Genomic DNA, 27,183 nt, shown 5'->3' with positions numbered 1-27,183 from the left:
AAATATCAAATCATTTAAAACAGTTTAACATCAATAAATTCTTAAATTTCTATTTCGATTAAACAAATTAAGAAGTAAAAAGATACAAGTATTTAAAAAACAATAATATCATTTTGATTAAGTACACGGTTATATTTTTTGTAGCAACTAAAATTGTAATAAATATAGTTAATGTAATCAGTTAATATAAATAGTTTTCAGAATATATGAGTTATTCTGATTACTCAAACTGAAGGCAACTTATTACTCGTGTAATTAAATTTGATCTCGGCTCTCGCAGCGCCCTCTAGCTTGTTAATTTTACATAACATATACAATTTATGTGCCGAAATAGGTTAAATATTTTGTTATACTAACGAGACTCTATTGGAAAGGACTAAAGAACTGAGAAAATGACTGCAGAAAAATCAATACTTCGTGCTTAATCTTAACCGAAATGAAAGAAACTACTTGGATTGTATTAATTCCATAAAAACTATTCAACAAACATTATACAGGATGTCCGAAAATTGTGTATTTATGAGCGAATGTATTTTTTCTAATCTTCTACCTATTAATTTGATTTTATTCTTCTTGTTTTTGTCATGAATTTGTTGTTATATGTTTTTAATCGGTGTAAACTTTTGATTGGTTCAAAAGCGGTATGTTTTTAAAGGTGTATATATACAGTATGTATAAAAAGTGAGTTTAAACTTTGTGTATTTACATAAATCTAATCTGACTAATGTATTGTTGTTCTGATTAATAATTATTTACAAGCAAACATCTTAGTTATAACAACAAACAATGTTCGTTTCATCAACTCGACATATCTACACGTGTTCTGATTGCTTGTATTGATTAACAATGTTACGCTCCCACTTTGTATAATGCTCGCCACACACCTTAGGTTTAAAATGGCGATTTTAACCTTACCCATGCTGTTCTACAACCCTCTCGATAGACGTTTTCCCACGGAACTATAGTCAGTTCTTTTATGGGGTCGTCACAGCAATATTTGTATGATGCTTCTATTGTTTTCATCATGTACCATTTACTGGCAAATGTTAGACACATTATGTGTGACAAAAGTATGGTTCTCGGTTATACCTGTCATTTATGCATGAAAACCGTCGTACGAACCTAACGTGTATGCCCAGCATAATGACCAACGTCTTCGCTCTGGGAATACCCGACAATTTTCACAATAACTACAAATTCATTTTCTATTTGTTTTGACAAAGTATTTTATTTTCTAGACTATATATTATACAAGCTGTCTCCCGCAACTCCGTCCACGCGGAATTAAAATAAAAGTATTATGTACCCTATATGTTCTCCCATACTATGTTCTACATCTGTGCCAAATTTCATCAAGATCAGTTGAATCGTTCCGGAGATACCTTCAAACAAACATCCATACATCCATCTAAACTGTAAATTAGCAACATAACTTGAACTTAGATTTAAATCTCGATTTCTATTTAGTTTATTACTTGAAAGTACGTACTTGAAGTACTTAAGCCAATCTTTCCTCGTATAGTTATTGTTAATTTTAACCTCCTACATACTCCATTAATTATTACACCAAATGAAAAGTAAAGACAGAATCGTATTCCAAAAGCAAATCAGTATTAAGCAATCTTCACACGATATTGCGTAAACGAAGCTCACAGGCGTCGGCGGTGGCGGCGGCGGCGGGCGCAAGCAATGGGAACAGTTATCTTAATAGAGATCAAGCCCAAGATATTGTTAACCACTATATACATAGACAGTAAGAAGATATATTGGAAAAATATTGACTAAAACCGTTGTTACGTAAACAATGGCAATAATTAATAGAATTGGAAAATACAATAAAACATTTATAGCCACTTTATAATTTGCATTTATCTTACTAATATTATAAATGCGAATGTTTGGATGGATGTTTGGATGGATGGATGAATGTATGTATGGATGGATGTTCGTTTGAAGGTATCTCCGGAACGGCTCGACTGATCTTGATGAAATTTGGCACAGATGTAGATCATTGTCTGGAAGAACACATACTCTCTTTATTATGTTTTTTTTTTTAAATACCGTGCGGGCGGAATCACGGGCGACAGCTAGTATAAATTCATAAAAGTAAAATATAATTATTGTTTCATATTGCAGCTTAAATAAATTCGAGTCAATGAAGACTTTAATAGTACAATTTTTTAAAAGCTGAGCGCAAACTAAACCTTTCAGAAGCAGTAATCGATTTAGCTTCTGTATATTGCACGAATTCATTCTTCCTTGTATAACGTAGAACAAAACACTCACTATTCACACCTTCGCAAAAACCATTTCAGCAACCAGAAACCATTTTTGAAAAACCATTCTAGTAATTCAAATTTTCACTTAAAATGGATTATGATTACGGAAAGTTCATCACATCAGCTCTCAGAGAATTCAAACACGAACAATGCTCCGCCTCCCCTCCCTCGCTCCGTTAGCGCCCCGCTGACGTCAGTGTAATTAAAGTTTCAAATTAAATTGTATTTACGTACTAAGAGAATTATTTTCAGTAAAATTATTAAGCTTAAAAAGTTAAAATTCTCTGTAATGGTTTACTTTTTTCATGAAATGTAAGAATTTTTTACATACCTGCATTTTGAGGATTTCAATCCAAAAAATACTCAAGTCATTATGATGTGACACTAACATTTCATTAAAATAACAATTTCGTCGCCTACACAAACGTCGTCGTCCATTATGAAACGATAAACGTGTGTATATCAGCTCTGAATCAATTCAAAAGTTCACAGTGACTTGAACCGTTGAGCTGCAGCTCAACACTTAATTGGCAGCTTACGGCTCAACGAGTGTAGTATAAACTTTTGGAGCCGACGAGCTGCCAGAAAAAACTGCGAGTTGCTGAGAGATGATCATTAGTCTATGCAGGTACAAATTCAGCTGATCTGCACGTCAACAATTATAGTTGAGTTATCCAAGACTAAGAAACGATCGAATGGTCTCTGGTCTATAATATTAGTAAAGATTAACTTAAAGTTTATGAAACGAGATGGATTTTGACTTTTGGTCATGCACTACCTTAAAATAGTAAAAAAAAATGTTAAAAAATGAAAGGTGTTACGTGCATTTAGTCGGTTTTCTATAATTTTAACGGATTTTTAATTTAAATTAATATTCTATTTTGCCGCTAATTTTGAAGACTGGTAACACGGAAGGTTTTTTTACAAGAAGGTTAATCCTTTTTTATTTATGAAATCCTTTATCGTACATACATTAGCACGTGCTAAAAACATGTAGAAGTGTCGAGTAAATAATATATCTAACATCCATAGAGCCTTGAAAATGTAGACATGCTAATGGGATCTGTAAAAAAAAACACAATGATTGCTTCACTTATTTAAATATGTATGTATGTTATTAAATATGATACAAATGTTGAAGCTTGGTGGCGTAATTACAATACGAATATATGTAGGATTAAGAAATTTATGTAAGAAACCTAAATTAACTTGCCTACTAATATTATAAATGCCAATGTTTTTAATGTATGGATGAATATTTATTTATTTATTTATTTATTTGAACATTTTGCCTTTTCCAGGCGTCGTTACATATAATTTTTTAACGTACAATACAATAATAAATTACTTATTACGAGGAATTACTAAACTATTACATTAGAAAGAAAGTAAGAAAGAAAGAAATACATTTAATATACGTTACCTATTTATTGCCTTATGTGTGCATGCTTATTAGAGTTTAGTTAGAGGTTAAATTGTTTTGAATTTTTAAAGTATTCTTCTATAGTGTAAAAACATTTCTTTATTAGAAAATGTTTTAATTTTCTTTTAAATTTAATGAATTCTAATAGATGTTTGTTAGAACGTATCTACACAACCGCTAAACGGGTCTCGCTAAATTTTGCATAGATGTAGATAATAGTCTGAAAGAACTGTTCTATCGAACGCAGTCACGGGCAACAGTTAGTGTAAATTTAAAAATATTTATCTCGATATTTTTTAAGAAATTGAGACAATAATACGTTTACGAGTGTTTCGTTTTTTAAATAAGTGACTCTTTGAATAATGTCGTGAGTTCGCAAACCAAAGATAAAGAGAGAGCTCCAAACATATTATTATTTTAAAAAAGCTAAGCATACTAATTAATATTGTCTTAACAAAGACAATATACAATTGTAATGTAACGTACTAAGTTGTTATTACTGATGAAACGTTGACAATTAATGAAATAGGATGTAGTAAAAGCGTAATGAAGTGACCGCTAACTGCCGCTGTAATAAGGTTCTGCTGGACCCGACTGCGGATAATTAATAACCTCCACATGTGCTCACCATGATGAAGAGATACTGTATTAGTCACACTTATACATTCCTAAAGTAAAATATAAAAACACATGTTGTATTATACGAGTCCAATAAGTAGAAAGAAAAACGTCCGTGTTTTTTTTTTTTTTTTTTGTGACTGAGTAGTCACTGTTTGCCTTGAGGAGGCATTTACAGTTTCACCGGGCTTGAGGTGGCCGGACGCAGATAGCGCTTAGCCTAAACCTCGAAAAAGTTGCCGTCCGTGTTTGTGAAAACAAAGTTTTTTAATTCATTTTTATATAAAAGAAAGGTTAGTTTTTCGTTAAAATGCTACAATATTATAAAATCTAGTACCATTACAAAGCTACATTTATACCGTTAAGTTCAAAAGTAAAGCCAGGGACTTTTATACAATTTGATAAACATAGAAAAAAATACTTATTATATTACAAGACAAAACAATTGTATCTTCAAAGCATATCATCAGCTATATCTATATCATCAATCATAAGGAAGTTATTAAATCAGACCACAGTGTTTCATGTTACATCTAATTGGGCAACATTTGCGGCGTATCGTTTTCCAGTGGGCAGAGAACAAAAGGCGTTTGTACAGGGCCGGTCGAGTCGCGGTATTGCCGCCCGCCGTTCGCTCTAATGAATGCCGGCTCTACAACCTTTTAATACACTCTACGATATCATTTTCATGTTGCAGATGTTGTTATTGAGGTTTAAATCATATCATTTAAAGACCGCTACACACCTCCAGTCACTGAACCTTCAGACAGTATAACGTGTGCATATATTTTTTACAGTATCTAAAAATTTTACTATAGATAGCACATCGATGAGTCCTCCGTATAAGGGCCAAAGTAACAAATTCATGATTTTTACTTTTTGTGGTAAAAGCTACCTCTTAGTTCAGTTAACAACTAAACTAAATACACATTTACAGGTGTAAATATTATTTTTTGTGAAAGAAAAGGGCCTATGCGGCCTTTTTTTCTGTATGGTTGAGGCTTTGAGAGCCTCTCTTGAAATGTTGTCAAATTGCACATTGGCCCTTATTCGTAGGAGCCGTTGACATCCAAGTATAAATTGAAATTACTTAGTGAGTAATTAGTTTTTAATAAGTGTACCAGAAAACTGGAAACGTTGCGGACTAGTATAATACTCTTTACTCCACATGATATTTAAAAAAAGATTGTCATTAGTAATTATTGGTAATAATATTTATTATTTGATACTCCAACCATGAAAAAGACTTTAAAATGAGTAAATACGAGGTTATGATAAACACCTGAAAATTAAACCAACTATCACATTATGTGGGATGACGTCACGTGTGTCCGAGCGTGTGCATCATGACGTCACAAATTTCACGGCCAGCGACCTGCACATAATTGCTCATCCACTGTGACCCGCTGTCAGTGTCGTATTACCTCAGTAAGTTCATAAATAATATTTGTATAATACAATAAAATATAAATGCTAAATAATAAAAACATTTTATTTCATCGGTCAATTAATTACGAGTAGTCTAGGACAAAGATGAAGTTTCTCGTTGGGCTATTCGCCTACCGATCAATCCGATTTTTTTCCTATTGGGGCGTTCGATTCTGTAAATTCCGGCCCAATGGGAAAGTGTCGACAAAGATAAATTGTTTTAAGTACAACAACAACAACAGTACCAATAGCAACATATTATGGACAATGGAAGGAAAAACCATGAAAGGCTGCGCCCCGAGGACTATTTAGCGACGATCAGACCACTATTAAATGATCAGTTATATACTACTAACCGCGGGTTTCTGACAAAACAGAAATAATAATATGTTTTAACCGGAGATTTTCGTCTCAGAAATCCACGGTAAGTGAGACTTGACCACTGAACTGTATTTTGTCCTAAATTGATTACAAATAAAATTGTAACATTTATATTTTTACATTCACAATTTGGAAGGAAGTCGAATTCAAATATACATCCAATACTTTTGTTTATTTAATAACTTCGTCTGTGCAAACTTCAGCCACATACAAATGTAATAAGAGAATACTTCGGGAACAAATAACTTCGTTGCTAACGCTCTTTTTTGTTTCAAATCAAGTTTTCTTTACTTTGTATTTGATTTTGCTGGTACTTTTTTAATTTTTAAATAAAATGAAACGTACTATCTTACTTCTTACTAATATTATAATTGCCAATGTTTGGATGGATGAATGGATGTTTGTTTGAAGATATCTACAGGACGGCTCATCGGATCTCAATGAAATTTGGCATAGATAGTAGATCTGGAAGAACACATAGGCTACTTTTTATGTTTTTTTTAATCGTGCGCGGACGGAGTCGCGGGCGACAGCTAGCTATAAAATTATTAAATAAATTAACATTATATATTACATGTTGTTTAACAAATCAACATCAAAAGCTTTTACCTATACGTAAAAGCTACAATGTATTACATTTTGCACGACAACAATAGCACGGAAGTTGATTTGACAACGCATGTCAATAGAATGGAAGTTGATTGGACAGTGTCCGTACAAAGTGTCAAAGATGTCAATAGTAGGGGGTTAATCTGATAAAGTAACATTGCGGAGACAATATTGGACAATGTCTTGAAATTGAATATTGGCTTTTTGTAAAACGTACGTCTCTAACTGTTGGTTTTTGTGACCAAATTCCTCAGCTAATAATTTGACTGAGTGATGAAAAATGGTTCATGTCACCGCAAGGTTCTACGTTAAAATCACGTTGATGACGTAAGGTAGCTTTATAACTGCCACGATCATAAATTGTACCGATTGTTTAACTTCATATAGGATAGGTGGGACTCAGTGATGCTGGCTCGCTGGATAAATATACATGTAGACTAGCGTATTCTTGTATCACTGAGTAACAACCATATCCCGGTCACGAATAGTCTATAGTTTATTTTATTTTGTTTTATTTATTTTTTCTCTTTATTTTTGTTACTAACATTACTTATTAAGTCTTTACTAACCCTAGTATAATAATATGGATCTTTGTAGTCTGAATTAAATAAACATTATTATTATTATTATTATTATTATTATATAATTATAAAACCCCATTCGAAGCACGTACAATCTTAGATGTTCTCACAATAACAAACAGCGTGTCTCCGAACTTCAATCTCAACACAAACTTTTGCTATTTCAACAAACGCGATACGGATTGATTCGACAAAGCGATTTCTGAACGCAACTTAAAATATGAAGGAATCCATTTTGTTTGACGTTTCAAAATGGAGGGAAAATAATTGAGCTCGACTCAGCGAATGGTTGTAAAATTAATGTTTGCTCCGTATGAAGGTATCAGGAATATTAAACCTGATTGGAAATAAATGAAATGTGTGCATTTATTTTGTTGAATAATACTTTCGTAGCGATATTTAATTTGATCATTAACTATGCCCATTTCCAATTTTAAATTCGTGGTGGGATTATCATATTCTATCTGCTAAATATTACGAGTCTCAAGTTTAAAGATAAAGGTTCAAGATCATTGACAATTTTCAAATTATACTAAGTCACTACTTATCGTTGCGAGGAATTTGAAACGGATAAGATGACGTTCCCGCTGCGCTGCGCCGTCGACAATTGCTACAACTATCAAATTATAACGGAATCACGCACAGAGAGGAATGCTTTTAGCTTTTAATATAAGAGGAACGGGACCTGCCTCTTTGATCTGCTAAAACTTAAAAAATCAACAATATATAATTCATAAATATCTTTTATTCTTTTATTTTACCGCGCAAAGGATACGAAATATAACGGTTACAAAAATATGACATAGTATTATTATAACCATAACGTCCTATGAACACAAATCCTTTTTAAAATACGTGATATCGATGTGTTTTACAATCGCGCTTCCAATCAGATTAATAATTGTGCAGCTAGTAAACCTCACTAATGAAACATACTTCTTTGTTTGCATATCATCTGTAAACAATGTCTAAAACAAATGCAATGCGAACAAAACAAAACAATATGTTCATACATTCCTTAAATAAACAAATAACAAACAAATTCAAACAATGTAATATGAAATCGGTCACTAATAGTGCATCTTACTTGCAATAGTAAAGTCTGCCATCTCTCCCCGTGTGAACTGTCCACCCCTCCTTCAGCTCAGCTTGAAGTTTCTCCAGCGCTGCTTCATCATCAGCTGACCCTCGACAAGGTTTCGGACTTCCAGATCCCAATCGTGGGCTCCCGTACTTCGGACTGGCGCCCAATTTGGGACTATTACCGCCCAACCTGGGGCTATTGGAGCTCGATGGGCCATCGCTTAGATTGGGACTGCCGGCAAACCTGGTGTTGAAACTGGGACTAGGGTGGGTATGGGGCTTAGGGCTGGGAGCCGGCTTGGGGCTGGGGGCGCCGCTGGGGCCGGGTGACGACGCCTGCTGCAGGAGCATCGCGCTCACATCACTGCACCATCTTAACGGTGATCTGTAAAAAGGAAACATTGAGTTAGGCAACTGAGTACACACGATGGAATAATTTTAAAAACTATCAGAGCAAAAAAAAAATTTGTTTTGTCGACTAACCGTGGGTTTTTGAGAGCAAAATCTCTATATAAAATATATCGTCATCCTTGTCATTATCTTTGACAAAACCGAGTTAACAAGAAGTTTTAAACGGAGATTTTTGTCTCGGAAACCCAAAGTAAGTGGCGGAGTGAAGTCAGAAAATGGTATTTTTAATTTGTTCAGTTATTTTTTTAGCCTGTATAATCTATATTCGCCTTCACATTACATAACGCAATATCTATAGGTTTATAAATTACGAAAAGCACAATAGCGTTATGCATTAAAGCATCATAATGAAAACTCCGGCGAATTCTTTAAAAGGCCGTTCAAAGGAGCGGGAGAAATGAAATGGCCTCGTTGGCTCGCTCGCAGAATGGCAGCGCCGATTAAAATTGGCCACAAAAAATACACAGAAAATGGCATTCGGATTGCCGCGGATAAAGAGGGCGGGTGGTCCCTAACAAATAGCGTTACCGTATTCATTTTATACATGCGCATTTTTAAAAGTACTGCATGTAATCCCGACTTTATTGAATACATTTAATTTTTTTTAATTCTGTGTTAGAACATTTTCAGAAAAAAACTCAAGATTAGTTCAACAGCGACCCCCAACTTGAAATAATAGTTAACATTGAATTTGTATAGAGAAACAGATATGGAGGCTGAAGATGAAATCAGCATATAACTTGACATTAATCACAAACGATTAGCAATCCCACAAAATGGCGGGAAAGCAACAGACTAAATACGGACAGGCGCTGCGTTCATTTTACTGTGGGACATTTTGTTCATTTACTCGGATTTAACTGTCGGAACAATAATTCCGATGAGGATTTCAGTTTATACAACATCATTAGAAGAGTAATTAAAATGATTGCCATTAAAGTCGGTTTATTGTCGGTAATTTTACGTGATAACATCATAAGAAAACATCGATGAAAAATTGCATACTTTTATGAATTGAATTAGAAAAGAGATAGATGCGTCATAAGTCAAACGTTTAGACCGATCGCGCCTCTCTATCGCTTGTTCCGCGCTCTCGCTTGCACGCACGGCTGAGGCGAAACGTGACAATGAGTCAAGCTTTTTCTTGCATGTAGCCGGTGTTTTATAAGATTTTAGTACAAAAAAAATTGTCTGTATGTATCTAAAGCATTTCTCAGTTTTCAAAATCAATAAGTTTTAAGCAATGAGCAAAAATACGGAAATTACCCTACTGTCCGCACTTAGTACAAAAATCCTTTCTAATATAAAAACACATAGCTAAAAAAACTGTTGATCTACCTACTTTTCTAAAACCTTACAATAATTTACAACACCTGTCACCAGCAGCTCTATTCATGACAAAAATAATAATTAAATTCCCATCATAATATTTTTAGCCACAACATTAAAATTATCAACAATACCTGCTAGTACAAACCAGAGTGAAACAGATGCATGGTGATTGGTGAATCAAACAGTGCGAAAGGGACAATGAACGTGACGGTTGACAGGTGGACAGTCATTGAACCCTCTATTGAATAATGGCGGGATAATTTTGGCGCGCTGCGGTCCGTTTTATCAAATTCTCGCCGGCGTTATTAATTTTGGGTCAACAACGAGAGTAAAAAAAGCGATATGTAAATTCTGATTTATGTCTACACATCTCAATGCTTAAAATTGCAAATATTTTTTTTTGGAACGTGATACAAAGGACGTGGAGCGAGAACTTTTAACAGTGACACATTTCGTGAAAAAAGGTTATCTAAGAAATGTCCCTAATTTTATCAACAAATTTTGAAACTATATTCAAAATCTACTAGGCTTCTATAGTTATTAAAAAAAATAGGGACCCGTGCAAGCACTTCCTTTCGATTAAAATAATTTTTATCAAAATCGGACCACCAGGGGCGGAGTTTCGCGGTAACACACATAAAAAAACACAGTCGAATTGATAACCTCCTTCTTTTTGAAGTCAGCTAAAAATATTATTTTATCTAAAGCCGTGCTCATAGATTAAAAGTAAAACCCTTTACCCAGACTAGACAGACACAGACAATAAAGTTTTTCGGTTTACTTTATTAATTCAAAAATATGATACAGCGATACAAAGCATTGTTGCAAGACGTCACTCTCATTTAAATTGTATTATTTACAATAATCTAAAAGGCTCTTGTCGACTTTACTATATGGCAACAGCATTGTTTCAATTGAATATCGCTCTTACGCGTAAAACTGATAGAAAACTATTTTCGACGTATTTTGTTAATGTAAACGCGTTACAAAGTTGTAAAGGCTTTGGCTAGCTGCCAGACTTCACAGAGGATACATGGCGTTGACTCATTGCTGTGTGGGGGGAATATGGAGGTCGATGTGTACTACGTCGTAATACGCGATTGCGTATGCCTTATATATGTATGAACGTAATCTTTAACTCATCGTAAGTGATGGGCGCACTGCATACATCTTTAAGTCGTAACAGGACTCGAAACGTTTGATTTAATTAAAAATAAATTAAAGACTTATTATGGTTATATTACTATACACTGCATACAATACAAATAACGGTTTAGCTTCTAACCATAAGATTTCTTTGTGTAGAATTGGCAGCACGTGTCGCGTGCCAAGGAAACCCCACAAGGGCTGTGCATATGCACTAAATCCTTTTAAAGCCAGTATGATTTTAGTTCACCCTTAGAACACTGTAAATAAGCGGTTTACCAGAATTCAGCCGGTGTTTAGTTTGACATATTCGACCTCTTTGGTTGCCGAGGAGTTTTCTTTCGCAAATTTAGAACTGGCCACTAAGAATAATGATTTAAATGTGCAAAATCAGAAAATATAAGTAAAACATTGAAATAATTACGCAGAAAACAATAAATTCAGAAGTTTTCTATAATAAGGAAAGAATGCAAATACTGTAATAACTACTCGTAACTAGGTAAAGGTTGATTTATTTCTCATTTCTTCGTATTTAGCTACGACTTGTAAAGAATGTTGTAACAAAACGTTAGAAAATAATTAAATAAATACAAGGTACAAAAGGTCTTTGAGTCTTTGCCCTTTAATTTTATTTTTTAAACGAGTCGTTTACTCCGCCTTCTAAAGAAATATTTAATGGTAATTGTCTAATTTATCCTAATTTAGTTTTATCCCCGTCCTCGTGTACCTTGCCGGGGAATTCTTTAATTTGTTTTTTTTTCTTTCAAGAGGTAAAAGGAACCGGCGTTGAAAATTGCTCTTGCAGCTTTGAGAAAGCGACTTGGTTTCAAAACAACCATTTTAATATTATTTTTTTCATATCATTTTCCAATGGCCACAAGCATTTCTTTGTACACTTTTAATTATCGTTTTCTTTCTTATTATTAATTAATATTTGTTTGTAAATATCCTTAGAATCTTCAAAAAGGAGGAGGATGTTTACAATTCATTACATGTTTTTTAAAATCTTATTCTCAAACAATAAAGTGACAATGTTTAAAAATATGTAGGGATAGTTTCATTTTTTATGTTATTCAATTATGGCACATAAAATGTTTAAATATTTCATGTTAGCAGCGACGGAGGCTGTATTGTAGCGAGGTAGCGCAGGCAGCAAGCAGTACGGAAGAGCAATTATCTCCGCGATACAATGACCGGAGCGAGATAAAAATTAAATTTTAAATTGCTTGGATGCGGGTGTCTCTCATCTCCCATTACTATTGTACTTCCCATTCCTATGTTCAGTGAATTAAGTTTAACATAAGAGTTTAATTATTTAAAACATAATTAAATTTAATACAAAACTTTCACTAAACTAATAACAAGTCTTATGCTAACAGGTGTAAATGAAGATAGAAATCTCTATATGCATTTTGTCTTAGTAGCTTCAGGACATTGATAACGTTCCAATTTCTTCGTTCTAAAGATAGATACTTTCTCTGTTGTAAACTTCTAGAATACTTAATATAATGTATTTTTAGCCATGTCTTTGGAAAGCGAGGTTGTTTCATGAAAATAAACACATTCTTTTACCAGAGTACATTATTATTCAAAAAGCCATATTTCTGTAGCGGCGCGACGTGGTGGCGGACGCGCGGTTACGTTAAAATATTACGACTAAGATTTCAACGTCACGTGGAGGAGATCATTCAGAGGTATTTATCGGATTTGACTTATTTCATAAATGTGAGTAGAATAATAATTTTGGATTGGATACAGGGTAAAGTTAGTACAAATTTCAATTAATTAAATGCATTGCCAAATTTGAATAAAAAAGTAACAACAAAAGAAAAATGTTTTTAAAAGCAATACACGATGTAGCTCGAGAAGGATACTTCTTAAAATTATAAATTTGACTTACACACCTCTCCATAACATATTTCGTGTATTTTATGTTGAAAATAGTAAGATATTCACACTACAAATTTCAACTGAAAGAGAATGTCTTATTTTTTCATACAGCATGGTTACCCTAGTAGTGAGCAAGCAACAGAAGCCATTCGCACGGCTCTACCATTGAATAAATCCATACATTAGATCTGAATTTACTTTTATTATTCCACTCCACTTGTCAGAAGAGTCTCTACAAATTTGACTGTATAAGGCTGTCTATGGTAATACTCTCTGTGATATAGACAACTTGCAAATTATGATTTGATGTGAAATAGAGCGCGAGGAGTGAACGGAGTTCTTAGATATATATTTTTTGAGTTTCAATAATACTGTACTATAGTGCAGTAGCATTATTATTAATGGTCAGATTTTTTAAATTATTATCTTCAAGAACCATCAGAACCATGGCCTTTAGGTAAAAAAATAACTAATGAGGAAGACGTTTACTCGAAATTAAATATTTTGTCAATTTTTAGATACTCTGTCAAGGACAACAGAAAAAACATCACTACACTAAGAAAGTAAGCAATATAAAGTGTAGAGTTAGGCAAACTACAATATTGGAATGCTTTAAATTATTAAATCCGATACTTTACCTTTAATTAATGTTTATTTTTTATCATTAAAACACTAAGAATAATTAATTTACATAAGCTAAGACAATGCTTAGGTTATCTATGTCGATTCGCCTAGTGAAGACAGAACCACGCGACCCGACGCGACCCGACGCGACCCGACGCGACCCGACGCGACGCGACCCTCGCAGAATGTCTGAGGCATTTCCCAAACCATCTGCAGAATAGCGAAAATATTTGCCTATCTCCAAATATATGCAAATAGAGTGACCAAGCTGACAAATATTAATTTTGATATTTAAATATTATTACTTAACTTTATCAAATACTTTATTAGTTTAATTGACTAATAAGCTGAAAATATACGTAATATTGCATAGCCTTGCATATTTACATATCAAATGTTTTTAATTTTTTTTGTTTGTGTATACTTATAAATTAATCATGTAACTATAATATGAATTTTTATAAAAGATCCAATAAAAATTGCTATAATTTTGACATAATGAATTTTAATATGAAAGGGTAAAAGGTATGTCCGTGGACAAAACACATTCATGGTTATAAGAGCAAGGAGTGACGTAACCGCACAAACATGGCCGCCGCTTTGACACGAAATACTCGACAAAGTTTGCTTTGTACATTGTTATACTTGCGATACCGGGAGGTGAAAATTATGCTGAGCTCAGCTGCTCCGGGCCCAGATGTGTGAAGCTCGTGTGGATCTACCAAATGTCTTTTCATCTCCATAATACCTCCACAGCTGTATTACATCGTTCACGCGGAGAGCTATTGTTTATTTTAATATTTAATAAACACTCCCACGTAAAAAACCATTTGTTCTTTATTATAGCGACGTAAATTAAATTAATTACTCCAAACTACATCTGTACCATTTAAGTCGCAATTAAGTTAATTGCTGTTTCTTAGCAAAAGAAAATTTAACTTATTTCACTTTATATCGCTAAGCACTTATTAAGGGGTAAAAACATTCAAAAGCATGTTTTTAATCACATATTTAGATTTAAATTAGTGTTACAATTATTGGTAGTATTGATATATATTGTCGTCCCTTACATTCTCTTTGAAAAAATAGAGACGGCAATATTTTTCAATAGAAAACAAAAAACAGTCGAAATCTACAAGGTATTGACAGGTCTTATTAGAGTTTCGTATCAGTCATACAAAGGTGAGACTGTTGTTTGTTTGCCGGTGCACCAGAGCAACAGTTGTTTTGGCAGACAGATATGTTGAATGTCTAAGGATGTACATTTGTTACCCTATTTGGTAAACTTGAAGACGTACAAAGGATGAATTTGTTAATCAAAGCAAATGAATTTTTAGTATATTTATCTATAAAATTCTCGTGTCACAGTTTTCGTTCCCGTACTTCTCCGAAACGGCTTGACCGATTCTCATGAAATTTTGTGAGCATATTCAGTAGGTCTGAGAATCGGCCAACATCTATTTTTCATTTTTTTTTAACTGCGCGCGGACGGAGTCGCGGGTGACAGCTAGTATTTATCTAAAGTTCACTTAATACACATCGTCACGTCAACTTTACGCATAAATACCAAGTTACCATTTTATGGCACACAAAAAAAACGTCCGTAGAAAGTGACCAATCGAGTCGGTATGAAAACGAGAGTGACCGCGGCTGCTGCAACATTTCTGATCATTTCCTAGTTCTGTCATCACAACTGTCAACAGGTCATCAACCTTGCTTAAACTAGCTTGTTACTATGTAAAATGATTTGAGGTGAAATTTAAGAGATTTACTCGTAAAAGAATAACCATGTTCATAGGTCGAATATTTAACTTCATTATATTTAGGTTATGAAAGTAACTAGCCATTCTATTCTAGCTTTCTGTACTTTTACGTAACTCCGGAGATAACTTTGTTAAAATTAAACCACAATGGCCGTACGGTGTACAAAAATTACTCTATCATCTGAATTTAAGAATAAAAGTAAATAAAAATACTTGAATTAATATTAGTTGTTAAACTTAACATTATAAAATATCTAAGTTTTTTTACATTATTCAGAATTCCTGAACGAAATACACTAAAGGTAATAGCCGTCGTTGTCGGACAGAGCTGCAGCTTTCTTTCATATCTGAAGGCAAGTCACGTGTCGCTTCACTTTCTTTATTTAATATTCGATGTCTCCGCTCACTGCATCACAAATTATTACAGCTATTAAAAATATAGTTGCTCCTTTTATTTATATAAAAAGGCCAAACTATATTTCACGAACTTCTAAGCCCTTATATATCATGGTTTTCAAACTTTAAAACTTAAATAAAAATGTGTGTTTTTAAAAAAACCCAAGTCACGCTGATAAGTCGTTATAAATAGCAATCGAAAATGCTCGCTTTTTTCAATAGATAATAATTAAAATAACCTTAGTTTCAACTAAACCTTCGCTTAAGGCTCGATTCTTGAATTCGACAGTAAGGCAAAAATGATAACACAGGTAATAAAGTACCCAGCATATAAGTGAGTTTGTCAACACATGTTTTATATAAAGTTTTTAGTATTGCTTATTGTTTGCTTGCCAGTCACGTCTGCGTCCTCCAGACGGTTGCCAGCATGTAGTACGCATGTTACTTCTGCGCTCAGTTAGAACTTTGTTAAGACTTAATTAATCTGCTTCTACTGAAAACACAAACAGAATTTAAATAAAATAAACTTGTTGCTAAGGCTTTTATTGGCCAGACAAGTTAATTTGTGTTGTATTTTTGTTTAAATAGCGTAAGATTGAGTATAATTTCACTGATTTATTAACGTGCTGTTTATATATATGGCGGGAAACAATGAGAAATGAAGTTGACGGATGACATAGACAATCAATAAAATCCATTATTGACATGTCATAGACAAATTGTTTTGTTTACTTATTCGATATTCTAACAATTTGTATCTCGTAATTTATCGGTAAATTCTAGCTAAGTTTTTTTTTTAATTTAGCCTTTTTCTCTTAAGATTATTAAATAAATGAGAAAAAATAACTATTAAGCTAATAAAAAAATATTGTTGAACGTATTAGTTATAATTGACTATTGTAAAAGGAGTTCAGAAGGTCGCGACGAGGGTTGGGTCGCAACCTCTAAAACCGATGGTCGCGATCCCTGAGAGGGTTATAGAAACCGAAAGGATTTATTTTAAAATAAATTCCACCTTTCAAGAAAGTATTCGTTTTGTCACTTTTATCTTGCGTAAGTAAATTATGATTTTAATTTATACTTCCCTTCTTCAACTTAATTTCGATCCATTCATGATGTTAAATAATTTTAAAGTTATTTATTTAATTTTGTAAAATGTTGTTGATTATTTAGCGATTTGACAACATGACTGATAGAAAACAATAATATCTTTCCTACATTCAATTACAAAAATCTGTACATTTCAACCACTTTAAAAAATAAACTCAATTGATTAATATTACAAATCAATTTATGTTATTTCTATTTTATTTAAAAATAAATGCATAGCATCCTTACAGTATACAACTAATTTATACACTATACTCACTTTACATAATAGTTTATACGATAACATATTTTATAATAACACATAATAATGACTAATAAAAAAAATACATAAATAAACAGTGCAAGAATATATCAACGCGTAACTAAACATCAACATTCACATCGTCTTCCACACATCTGTACGCAGTAAATAAATCTATATCTCTAGATATGTTATTGAGAAGCCGTATAGTCCTTTTTCATACTTTATCTATGTTGCACACAAAACTAAACAAGGGAATGAAATCGGAAATATTTCAGCAATCTGTGCGACCAGCGGCGAGCAGTGGTGACCCCTGTGGGGGACACACGCCCTCCCACTTAATTACGCGTACTCTCTGAATACAAACGGACAGAGATACTTTTACATCTCTTTGCTATCCGTGAGGTATGCGAGCATTCCGGACACGTAACCGAAGGCTGTAATGAAATTTTACAAAACAGGAGTAGTGTATGGAAATGGTTTGAATGCAAAGAAAATGCTTATTGTGCTCATTGTCTTTGACTTTTGTGTAATATGAATTGTTTTGTAAATCAAATGAACCTCCTTTTTATTAAACGTGATTCAACTTTGCTTTCGTTCATGGGAGTTTGACTTGTGATGCAATAACGACAGTCTACGACATTTATAAAGCCGGATTTGTTCTACTGTAGTACTTCAGAAAAAATGTTTTACAAAAAATCGTAACAAATGTTCAAAAACGTAAACTATCCCTCAAAGTGATTAATGATATAAAAATAACTACAGACCTCTAAAGATTTTCCTCGTACTAGAACCACGGAACGAATTTGAATCATTGTTTTACTATGTTTTAAACTAGGGGTCGCGTCGCGACTTCGTAAACGCAGAATTTTACAAAAAGCTACCTTCCAGTCAAATTCCCGTCAAAATTAGTACAGCCGTTCCGGAGATTACCCGGAACAAACTCAGCCTTGATGACAGACATACAGTTAAACATTTTTTTTTATTTTTTTTTACTTTTTTAGCAACGCAAATTCATCATGTGTACGAAATGCTTATACTCGTATCTATCTAATCCACTATTATACTCTAATTTTATTAATATGTAAAGATTCACATCAATGACATACACAAATATAATGAACATGAAACAATCACAGCTACAGCAAATGTATTTACATTTATGTGTGAGTCGTTTCCTTTTGCTGTTTAGTATTCACGTGCCGGACGCAATGATCAGACGATGCAACAAGCAGACTTATCTTACCGCCGGCTTACACTGCGAACTCCGCAGAAATATCTGCATAGTATTATCTATTTTGTTTTCTTCGGAAAAGAGCGATAATGAATGGGACATTGGATAACTACTCTATAGATACAGCCTTAGTCAATAACACGTCTCTTTATTTACTCTCTTATGTAGCGAACTCAATTACGCGATTTAAATTACAAAGTGTTATAAACCAGACCAGACTGTCTTTAAGATGTGATTATTATTAATTAGTGAAACGCAACCAAAAAATTCGCAATAACTAGTAATATACCAACAAAGGCCAATTCTAAGTGTCCTATTTTGTTTATTTTTGTGTAACAAAGAAAAGAAATAAATCGCATACTTATAACGATCTAAATTCACTAGTCCTTGAGTAAGTAAACACAATGCAGTTAATACGAAAGCAAAAAAGCTCAGATTGAATGCACCTCATACATCTCTGAGAGGCTCTCACGACACTTGTGGAGTGCAGACCTCCCTGCGGCGTCCCTCAGGAGATCTCTCGAATACTAATGAGCTGATTCACAAGCCTCACACCTCCGGCAGATGGTCTTTCACATTCTTAGAAGTATAGACGAGAACGTTTATTTCCTACTCATTTCAGAGAATGTCATTGAGGTTCACAATTCAATCTGGAGGCCTAGCACGAAACATTTCAAATATAAAAGCTTTCATATTTTCGTGCTAGGCCATAAGGTCGAAAACTTATCATAGCAACGTGCAAACTTATATCTCTTATGGTAACTGGGAATCTAATTTAATTCCTTAATTTATGAAATACAGAACAAATAAAAGAAAAAAAAAGAATAAATCAACTTCTCTATTTTAATTCAAGCACATACTTATTGCAGGTAAAAGAACATAACACAGAGAGTATTTGTTAGGGAGTGGAGTGTGGTACAGCGGCGGCGGAACGAAGCAAGCTTTGAAGTGAAAGACAATGAATAATACATTTTTCAACTGCATTACGTAGAGTGAGTGAACAGTACAACTTGCGCACTTCCTCCATCAAGAATTCATCACTTAAATGCACTGATTATTTTCATCATGTTAATACGTGAAGCGGTAACTTTGTACCCCTTTTTAAGGAAATTGCACGAACTGATAAACGTGTTTGACACTGTTAAAATTAATGTGCAGAAAATAAAGCTGACTTTATTTTGTCATTAATTAAATTTCATAAATCTAAAGATAAAAGCTTACATAAACATCATAAAATTGAAAAGACTCTCATTGTAATGTCACCTTCCCCGACACATTGTGGAAAGTTCCCGAGCGAGCAGTATGTTTGGAACTTTGCAACTTTGATTAAAATCAACAGGGTTTTAGTAGAAATTGTTCCACGGATATTATCCTACCAACCAAATATATGCGAACACATTATCGTAACAAAAGCATGCCGTCCCAGAGTTATTTCTTGATCTTTGTATAGCATACGATAAAATTTGAAATATTATTAAGATATATAAAATATTAAAATCTCATAAACTACGAGTATGTCATGTAAAATGCTTAAACATTTTCATACCACAAAATTATTGAAAACAAATTCAAGTTTTCATTCGTAATCATAAAGATGTTATTACAAAATTAGAACAAATTTAATTTTGTTATTTGCGTATTGAACAATATTATTTTAGGTGAAGCTTTGTAATTTCCCTTCACAAACAATAACAACAGCCGTCTATGATTAATTAAACGATTGACTGAGTTCTACTGAGCCTGACGTATTATTTAGACCTCACGTTTCGATTTTCTTTTATTCTCCACATTGAACTAGGTGAGGACTCCATGTACAAAATCTTTAATTCGAATCTAATAGATAGGCATCAGAGAGACATAAGTTAATTTATTGCCGTTGTGAAGTTAACGTACCATAGGTAACAAATATATATGAGTATATGCGAAATTTCGCATTTATATCAAGTTTTAATAAATTTTACTAATCTAGGTATCGAAGTCGTTTTGAAAGTTCCAATACATTAGATTTTATCTTCATTGTTGATAAAGAAACACAATAGTATTACACGTGAATAACAGTTGTTTTGTTTATGTACAAAAACTTGTTCTTGCATGTCACTACGTAGATATACGAGTAGATCGCTGCCCACATTGCAAACCTGATGATAACATCTGATATGATAAAGTTGACGCTTTTTATTGCTATAACTTATGTTTTAGTAACCACCTTGGTATAGTACCTACGGTTTGGTTTAGTGACTTATGGTTTGAAACCAAAAATATTGTTCGTATGTCACTAATTTTGATTGCTCAATTAAAGGACATTAAAACATATTTGTATGTTTTAAATAATTGACATATGTATTAGAATTGTTTGAATCAAAATTGATTAAAATCAAAAAGTTTTATAACCTAACTGCCTGTCACAGCGTTGTCAAGGTATTTTAAGGTATTTTAAGTATATTAATATTCTACACTAAGGGTCTTCCTTACTGCGGAACTTAATGTTGTAAATCGTTCGATCTTTGAAAAAATCTAATCGTTAAAAATTAAATGATTTAAAGAATTCGTTACTTCCAACGATGAAATCTTCAAAGGAAATTACACAGAAATTGAATATTTTGATTGATAGACGGATATTTTTTAAGCTGGTCTTTTAAAACCTTCTCATTATGCTGACAGCTAAGAGAGCTGCTTCTTTTCGGATAATCTCACTCATGTAACTTAATTTTAGTGGATAAGAAGAAAAAGGACTAAATGAACATTTTTAAACAGTTTAAAAGATTACAATGTCTGCAACATCGATAAAATTTGGCATAGATGTAGAAAATAGTCTAGATCTAGAAGAACACATAGGCTACTAATATAGTTTTTGTTTTAAATCCGTGCGGACGGAGTCGCGGATGACATTTAGTTACATTATTAGTATATATAAATTTCAAGTGAAATTGTAAACTTGACCTACTGACTCGATTTTAATAATTTTTGACATTAGAAAACTATATGATCATTAGTGTTGGCTGATTTCTTTAACGCTGCTATTTTATATTTTTAACTGCCATTTTACTTTTAACATTTTTCTTCTTGAGGTGCCTCCTCGACTAGCGAAGGTTGGCGGTCAGTTCTCCATATTTTTGTTTATCTCTTGCGAGGCGAAACAGTTGGGCGGCACTCGCAAATCCTGTCTACTCTAATGGTACTCTAAATACATTTTTCATTATAAAGTAACAAAGTTACTTCTATTAACCCATTGGCTGCCAGGTACGAGATATCTCGTAGTAAGCGTGTGTATCAAAAGTGCCAGCTACGAGATATCTCGTAGTGCGTGCTGCAATTTTAGATTAATTACAAATGGACATTTCAGTTAAAAATATTTTAAAAAGGTGAATGAAAAATTTATACAGAGTAAAAAAAACGTGTTAATTTTCAATTTGTGTTATAAACAAGAACTAGATTTACTATTAGACTATTAGATTTTTACATAAAACTTTATACATATATAATGTATGAATTAAAAATTTACATAGTGCAAAAAACATTAATTATCAGTTTTTTGTATAAAAATTATATCTTAGATGATTAGATTATAATAATTGTATTCATATATATGAATTTATTACTAAAATTAAAATAATATTTTCATTATTGTTGCTGAATATGGTAAACTATAAAACAAGGATCAATACAAAGTGTTTACTTCTCGATGCACTGTGGACAAAACCTAGTTTCCTTTCTTTTTTTTTCCTTTGTGCACATTCGACATGACTTTGTAGGCATTCCTTTTTTTTCTGTGGGTGGAAGATGTCCTAAATAATGAAATGCATTACAGACCCTGCTTTCTCTTGCATTGCTGTCGTCACCAAGTAAATGCATAATAACTGATTCTAAAACTAAACTAAACTAACCAAATTGAATTATCGTCATCCTTTTATTCTGTCGATTTCTTTGGTTGTGAAACATGTGTGCATTGTGCAGGAACATTTCCAAGTAATGTAGTTTTTTTTATAAGAGAAGGGGACAAACTAGCAGCGGGAACACCAAGGTGTTCATCGACGCTCTTGGACATCTGCAATACCAGAGCAATCGCAGATGCGTTGCCGGCCTTTGAGATGGTGAAGTCGCTTCTTGAAGGACCCAAACTCGTAGCGGTTTAGAAATACCGCCGAGGACAGACCATTCCACAACGGGGTGGTGCGCATAAACCGCACGGCTGTGGATTGCCAGCCATCGAGATGGTGTGGATGGAACTTGGCGGTCTGTCGTGTCGTCCGATGACAGAACTCGGCGGCAGAAATTGTTCCAAACAATTCTTCCGAGCTCTCCCCGTGGTAGATGCGGTAAAAAATGCAGAGGGAACTAACGTCTCTCCGCGACGCCAGAGTGTCGAGCCGATCAGTAAGAACTCGGTCGTTGCCGATTCGAACCGCTCTCCGTTGTATGCGGTCAAATGGAAGAAGCTGGTACTGGGGTGCTCCCGCCCAGAGATGCGAGCAGTATTCCATGTGGGGCCGAACTTGCGCCTTATACAGCTGAAGGCGATGGCCTGATAGGAAATACTGCTTCACTGTGCCGAGCACACCCAGTTTGTAGTTTATCTTTCCATTTGTTGACCATACTGGATCCTGATCTGAGCCACTTGTCTCCTTGATTCAGTTTCTTTTTGACTAAATTTTCTGGATTTCCCTTTCGGTCGAATCTTAGCGAGCCACATACATTTTTTTTATATATGAAAAGGCGGCAAACGAACAGTCACCTGAATTCGCCGAAATAGCGACGCGACCGTTGCTCATGAACATCCGCAAATGCAGATGCGTTGCCTACCTTTTATCAACGGAGAAGGGGACGCACAGAAAGAGGACATTTCCCTTGTCCCCTTCACGCCTGTCTTCTGTCTGCAATATTGTAACGTCATTTACTGCAATTTTTATTGAAAAAAGAGCACTACGAGATAACTCGTAAGTGGCAACCAGCACAGGAATTTTATTCAGTGACGCAAGCTACGAGTTATCTCGTAGTGTTTTTTTTGTCAATAAAATTACTATAAATGCTATTACAATATTGTATTATTAACTTATACATATATATATTTTGTAAAATTTCATGTATTCTTCAAAATAAAACCTTGGCACCCAGGGCAAGACGCTCTAAATATGTCTGGCAGTCAATGGGTTAAAAGAAGAAACTTTTTCCTTTAATCAAGTTGTCTCCTTAAAGTTCTGTAAGTAGAGACTTATTAAACTTTTCACGATAAAAAAAAAAACACAGTAGTTAAGTAAGTAACCGGAGAAGTTTTCCAACTACCCTCGGACATGATAAACCGGTATCCCAAACAGATCGCTTGCTTTCAAAAAGTTATAATAGAAAAACTACAAATAATAAACTAACAGTGAGTCTCCACTGTCGTAATACTGTTTGTTCTCTCTCTCATTCACTTTGAAAATAACAAAGATACCAATAGTGTTCCTTCGCATATTATGTCAACTCTATTTTTTGAACTAGATTTTATATAATCCATTTTTTTCTTTTTTCATGAGCGTCGGTGGCTCAGGGGTTAAGCTCTTGACTTGTAATCTGCAGGTTCTGGGTTCGAATCTCGCCATGCACCAATGTGTTTTTCGACTTTCTATTTACATATGTACATTTATCCGACGTTGTTACGGTGAAGGAAAACATCGTGATGCAACCTGCACATATCTACGAAGAAATTCAATGGTATGTGTGAAGTCAATCAATACGCACTGGGCCAGCGTGGTTGGCCTAGTCACCGTAACTTGGGGTAGGCTCTGAGCCCCTAAGTGGGGACGTATAGTGAGCTGATGATGAATATAAAACTTATATCCTTATAATAATAGTCGCTTAAAGAAAAGAAGTGAGGGGGAAATATATCCCGCTCTAATGTGTCCCGCACACGGTCCCTTTCTCTAAGCGTGCGTTGAACAAAGCAATTTATAGAATTTGTTCCGACGTAATCAGCCCGGAACACTTGCTCCTACTAAATTGTTTCCATCCATCAGCATAAATGTTCCAGTTAATCATTTGCGTATAATTTATGGCTCGATACTCTTGATAAATATAATCTATGGCCGCACTTTAAGGGGTACACAAAACGCAATTTCTATTTCCATAGACATTGAGTTAAAAATTGTGCCTTATAGAAAGATACGTGTATAGATTAAAAATGCTTAATGGCAGTAACAGTGAAATTTTTTTTTTTTTTACTTTTTACGAGGTGTGGGCGCTCTGCGACTGCCAGAACATATCTTGCAATTAAAAAAGAAAATAATTGAAAATAGAAATAATAAGAATATAAACACAAAAATATTTGCACACAGTTCTACACTGAGCGCTTTAAAATTTTTCAACATACCCTCAGTAAAACAGGACACATTGCATCACATCAACTCTAGTTTCAGCGAAGCCGCAGAAAAGCTAACGACTGCTCACTTACGACACCGGCAGCCATGATGAAAGCGGTATTCTACTATTTCAAAATACCGTTCTTCAATGCTTCACAAATACGAAATCCATTATATCTTCAGTTAAATATTTTAGCGAAATCACCCAATAGCCCTTTAGACAGTTTTCATAATCCTAATCTTGTTAAGGTCATTATTAAATCAAATTAAATCGGCATACGCCTGAAAAATTCCAATCAATTTCTTTCAAGTTTTTTAAGTCTCTCAAAGACTTCTTAAACCATTCTAACGAAGGCGATGTCTATAATTCCTTTTACTTTCTTAATAGTATACATTCTGATCCCTACCAGTATTTGATTTACAACGTATTATAAACACGTGAAAGTTTTTTCTATAAATAGAGCCTTTCACAACATTACATCGACAATAACTCGTCTGTGAATAGACGTTGGAAGCCGCTTCTCAGATAATATTCGCCCGCACCCAAGATTCTCCAGCACAGGGCTGCTGCGTGCTATTTAAAAATAAAAATAAAACTTAAAAAAAATATAAATTTCAAACATGTACTTAATATATACAGTCAAAATCTGTTATAACGACATCGAAGGGACTACTCATATTGAGTCGTAAAAACCGATAGTTGTAACAACCGGTGACAGGTATTAATAGGAAAGATATGTAATAACATTCAGCCAGGACCTTTGATTTTGGTCAATTTAACCGGTATGTTGTTCTAAACGATGTCGCTATAAACGGTTTTGACTGTATTTCCTTTAATAAAAGGAAAAGATGGATTAAGCAAACCACCTGATATTACCGCTACCCACAGACATTTGCATCAAATTTTTGTAAATGCTTACTACAAATAAAACACAAGAGGTAAAATGATTGACTTTAATGTATTTAAAATTATAGATTTTCTTTAAAGAACCGCAATATATGAGTGCAAAAGAATTTTAATCAAAGTCAAACCGCATAAATAAAGCATACCGTTCTCATATTCACAGATAAAGGCATGTCTATGGTTTGATTAAAAATCATGCAAGTGTGAACCCTGCGAGGGCGGGCGACACGCGCCTTTCAAAAAAGGAACGTGACCTGATTACTGACGGAAGCCGTCGGTTTCCTATTCACAATTCGAAAGATCGTAAGCACATCAATATGGAGTGATACAATGCTCGGATTGAACTACATATCGTTTCCTGTAATTATTATCGAAACTCTCTTATTGGGCTGAGATAATTTTGTAAGAGATTGCTTCATACTCTGAAAGGAATATTTTATTATTATTCATATATTTATTACTTAGTTCTTTATGGTAATATATAATACAACACAAAAACGTGAAGATGTAAAGCACTAGCTTTGGTGTATGCCTACAAAGATATGTAATTTTTTCAAAGCTGCCATTTAATAAAGCTAAATGAACCAAATATTTATAACAATAAAACGAATGAATCAACAAGCTACGAGTAATTAAAGTTTCGTGTCTCTTTTATCTCCACGTTAATCGGCGCCATGCTGCGGCCGCGGCCAGTGACAATTGCCGATCGCGCATTGTTCCCGCGTACAAATTGCGCGGGAAATCAATTACGACGACTGTCAAAATAATACTAAACGCTTTTTATTCTTTTCTGTGCGTTGTTAATATAAATGGCAGTTAATGGAAAATGAAATGTATTTCAAAATTACTACAATGCTTATTTTTTTGAGTTCACTGGCTTACGAATTCAGCATTTAAATAGTATCTAGTGATTTACTGTGGGTTTCTGAGATCAATATATACACATCAAAAAAGTCTAAGCAACACATATAAATTTCAATTTTACAATGTGTTTTCGCATTAAATCCTTAGTATTTTCGTACTTTTATTATTTATTAATGCATTTTTAATATTAAACAACAATTAATTTTTTAATTTACTTTTTAATAATCTTAATAACCAATAATTACGAGTAAGGAATGTTTGTACGTGGTACAAAGTAAGGTGCCTAATCAACTAAACTTAAAGTAAAATTAAATGGTTGTACAAAAATTGCATAAATTAAGACAAATTGTGGTCTCCTCTGTTATGGAGAACTTGCTGGCACCGATTATTCATAGAATCGATGAGACTGTTAATGTGATCCTACGGTAATTGCTCCCAATGAAATTTTAGTAAGTCCATCAGTTGTTGGGTTGCTGTCACTCCATCCAAGTCATTTAAAACACATCTCTGGAGCATGTCCCGTGCATGCTC

The 27,183-nt window shown here is 33.8% G+C and overlaps 1 protein-coding gene across 1 annotated transcript in view; it reads right to left on the bottom strand.

Moving 5' to 3' along the window:
* LOC106709605 overlaps nucleotides 1–27,183 on the bottom strand; it is a 104,298-nt gene that overhangs the window by 57,060 nt on the left and 20,055 nt on the right. The window contains exon 2 of the mRNA XM_045679975.1: nucleotides 8,407–8,787. Within this exon, the coding sequence (XP_045535931.1) occupies nucleotides 8,407–8,753 (347 nt within the window). The 5' untranslated portion in view covers nucleotides 8,754–8,787. The remainder of the gene's footprint in view (nucleotides 1–8,406; nucleotides 8,788–27,183) is intronic.

The sequence above is a fragment of the Papilio machaon genome, chromosome 11, assembly GCF_912999745.1.
Source record: "Papilio machaon chromosome 11, ilPapMach1.1, whole genome shotgun sequence".
NCBI lineage: Eukaryota > Metazoa > Arthropoda > Insecta > Lepidoptera > Papilionidae > Papilio > Papilio machaon.
Note: the sequence above shows the minus strand (reverse complement) of the source record. Positions and strands in the feature narration are given on the sequence as shown.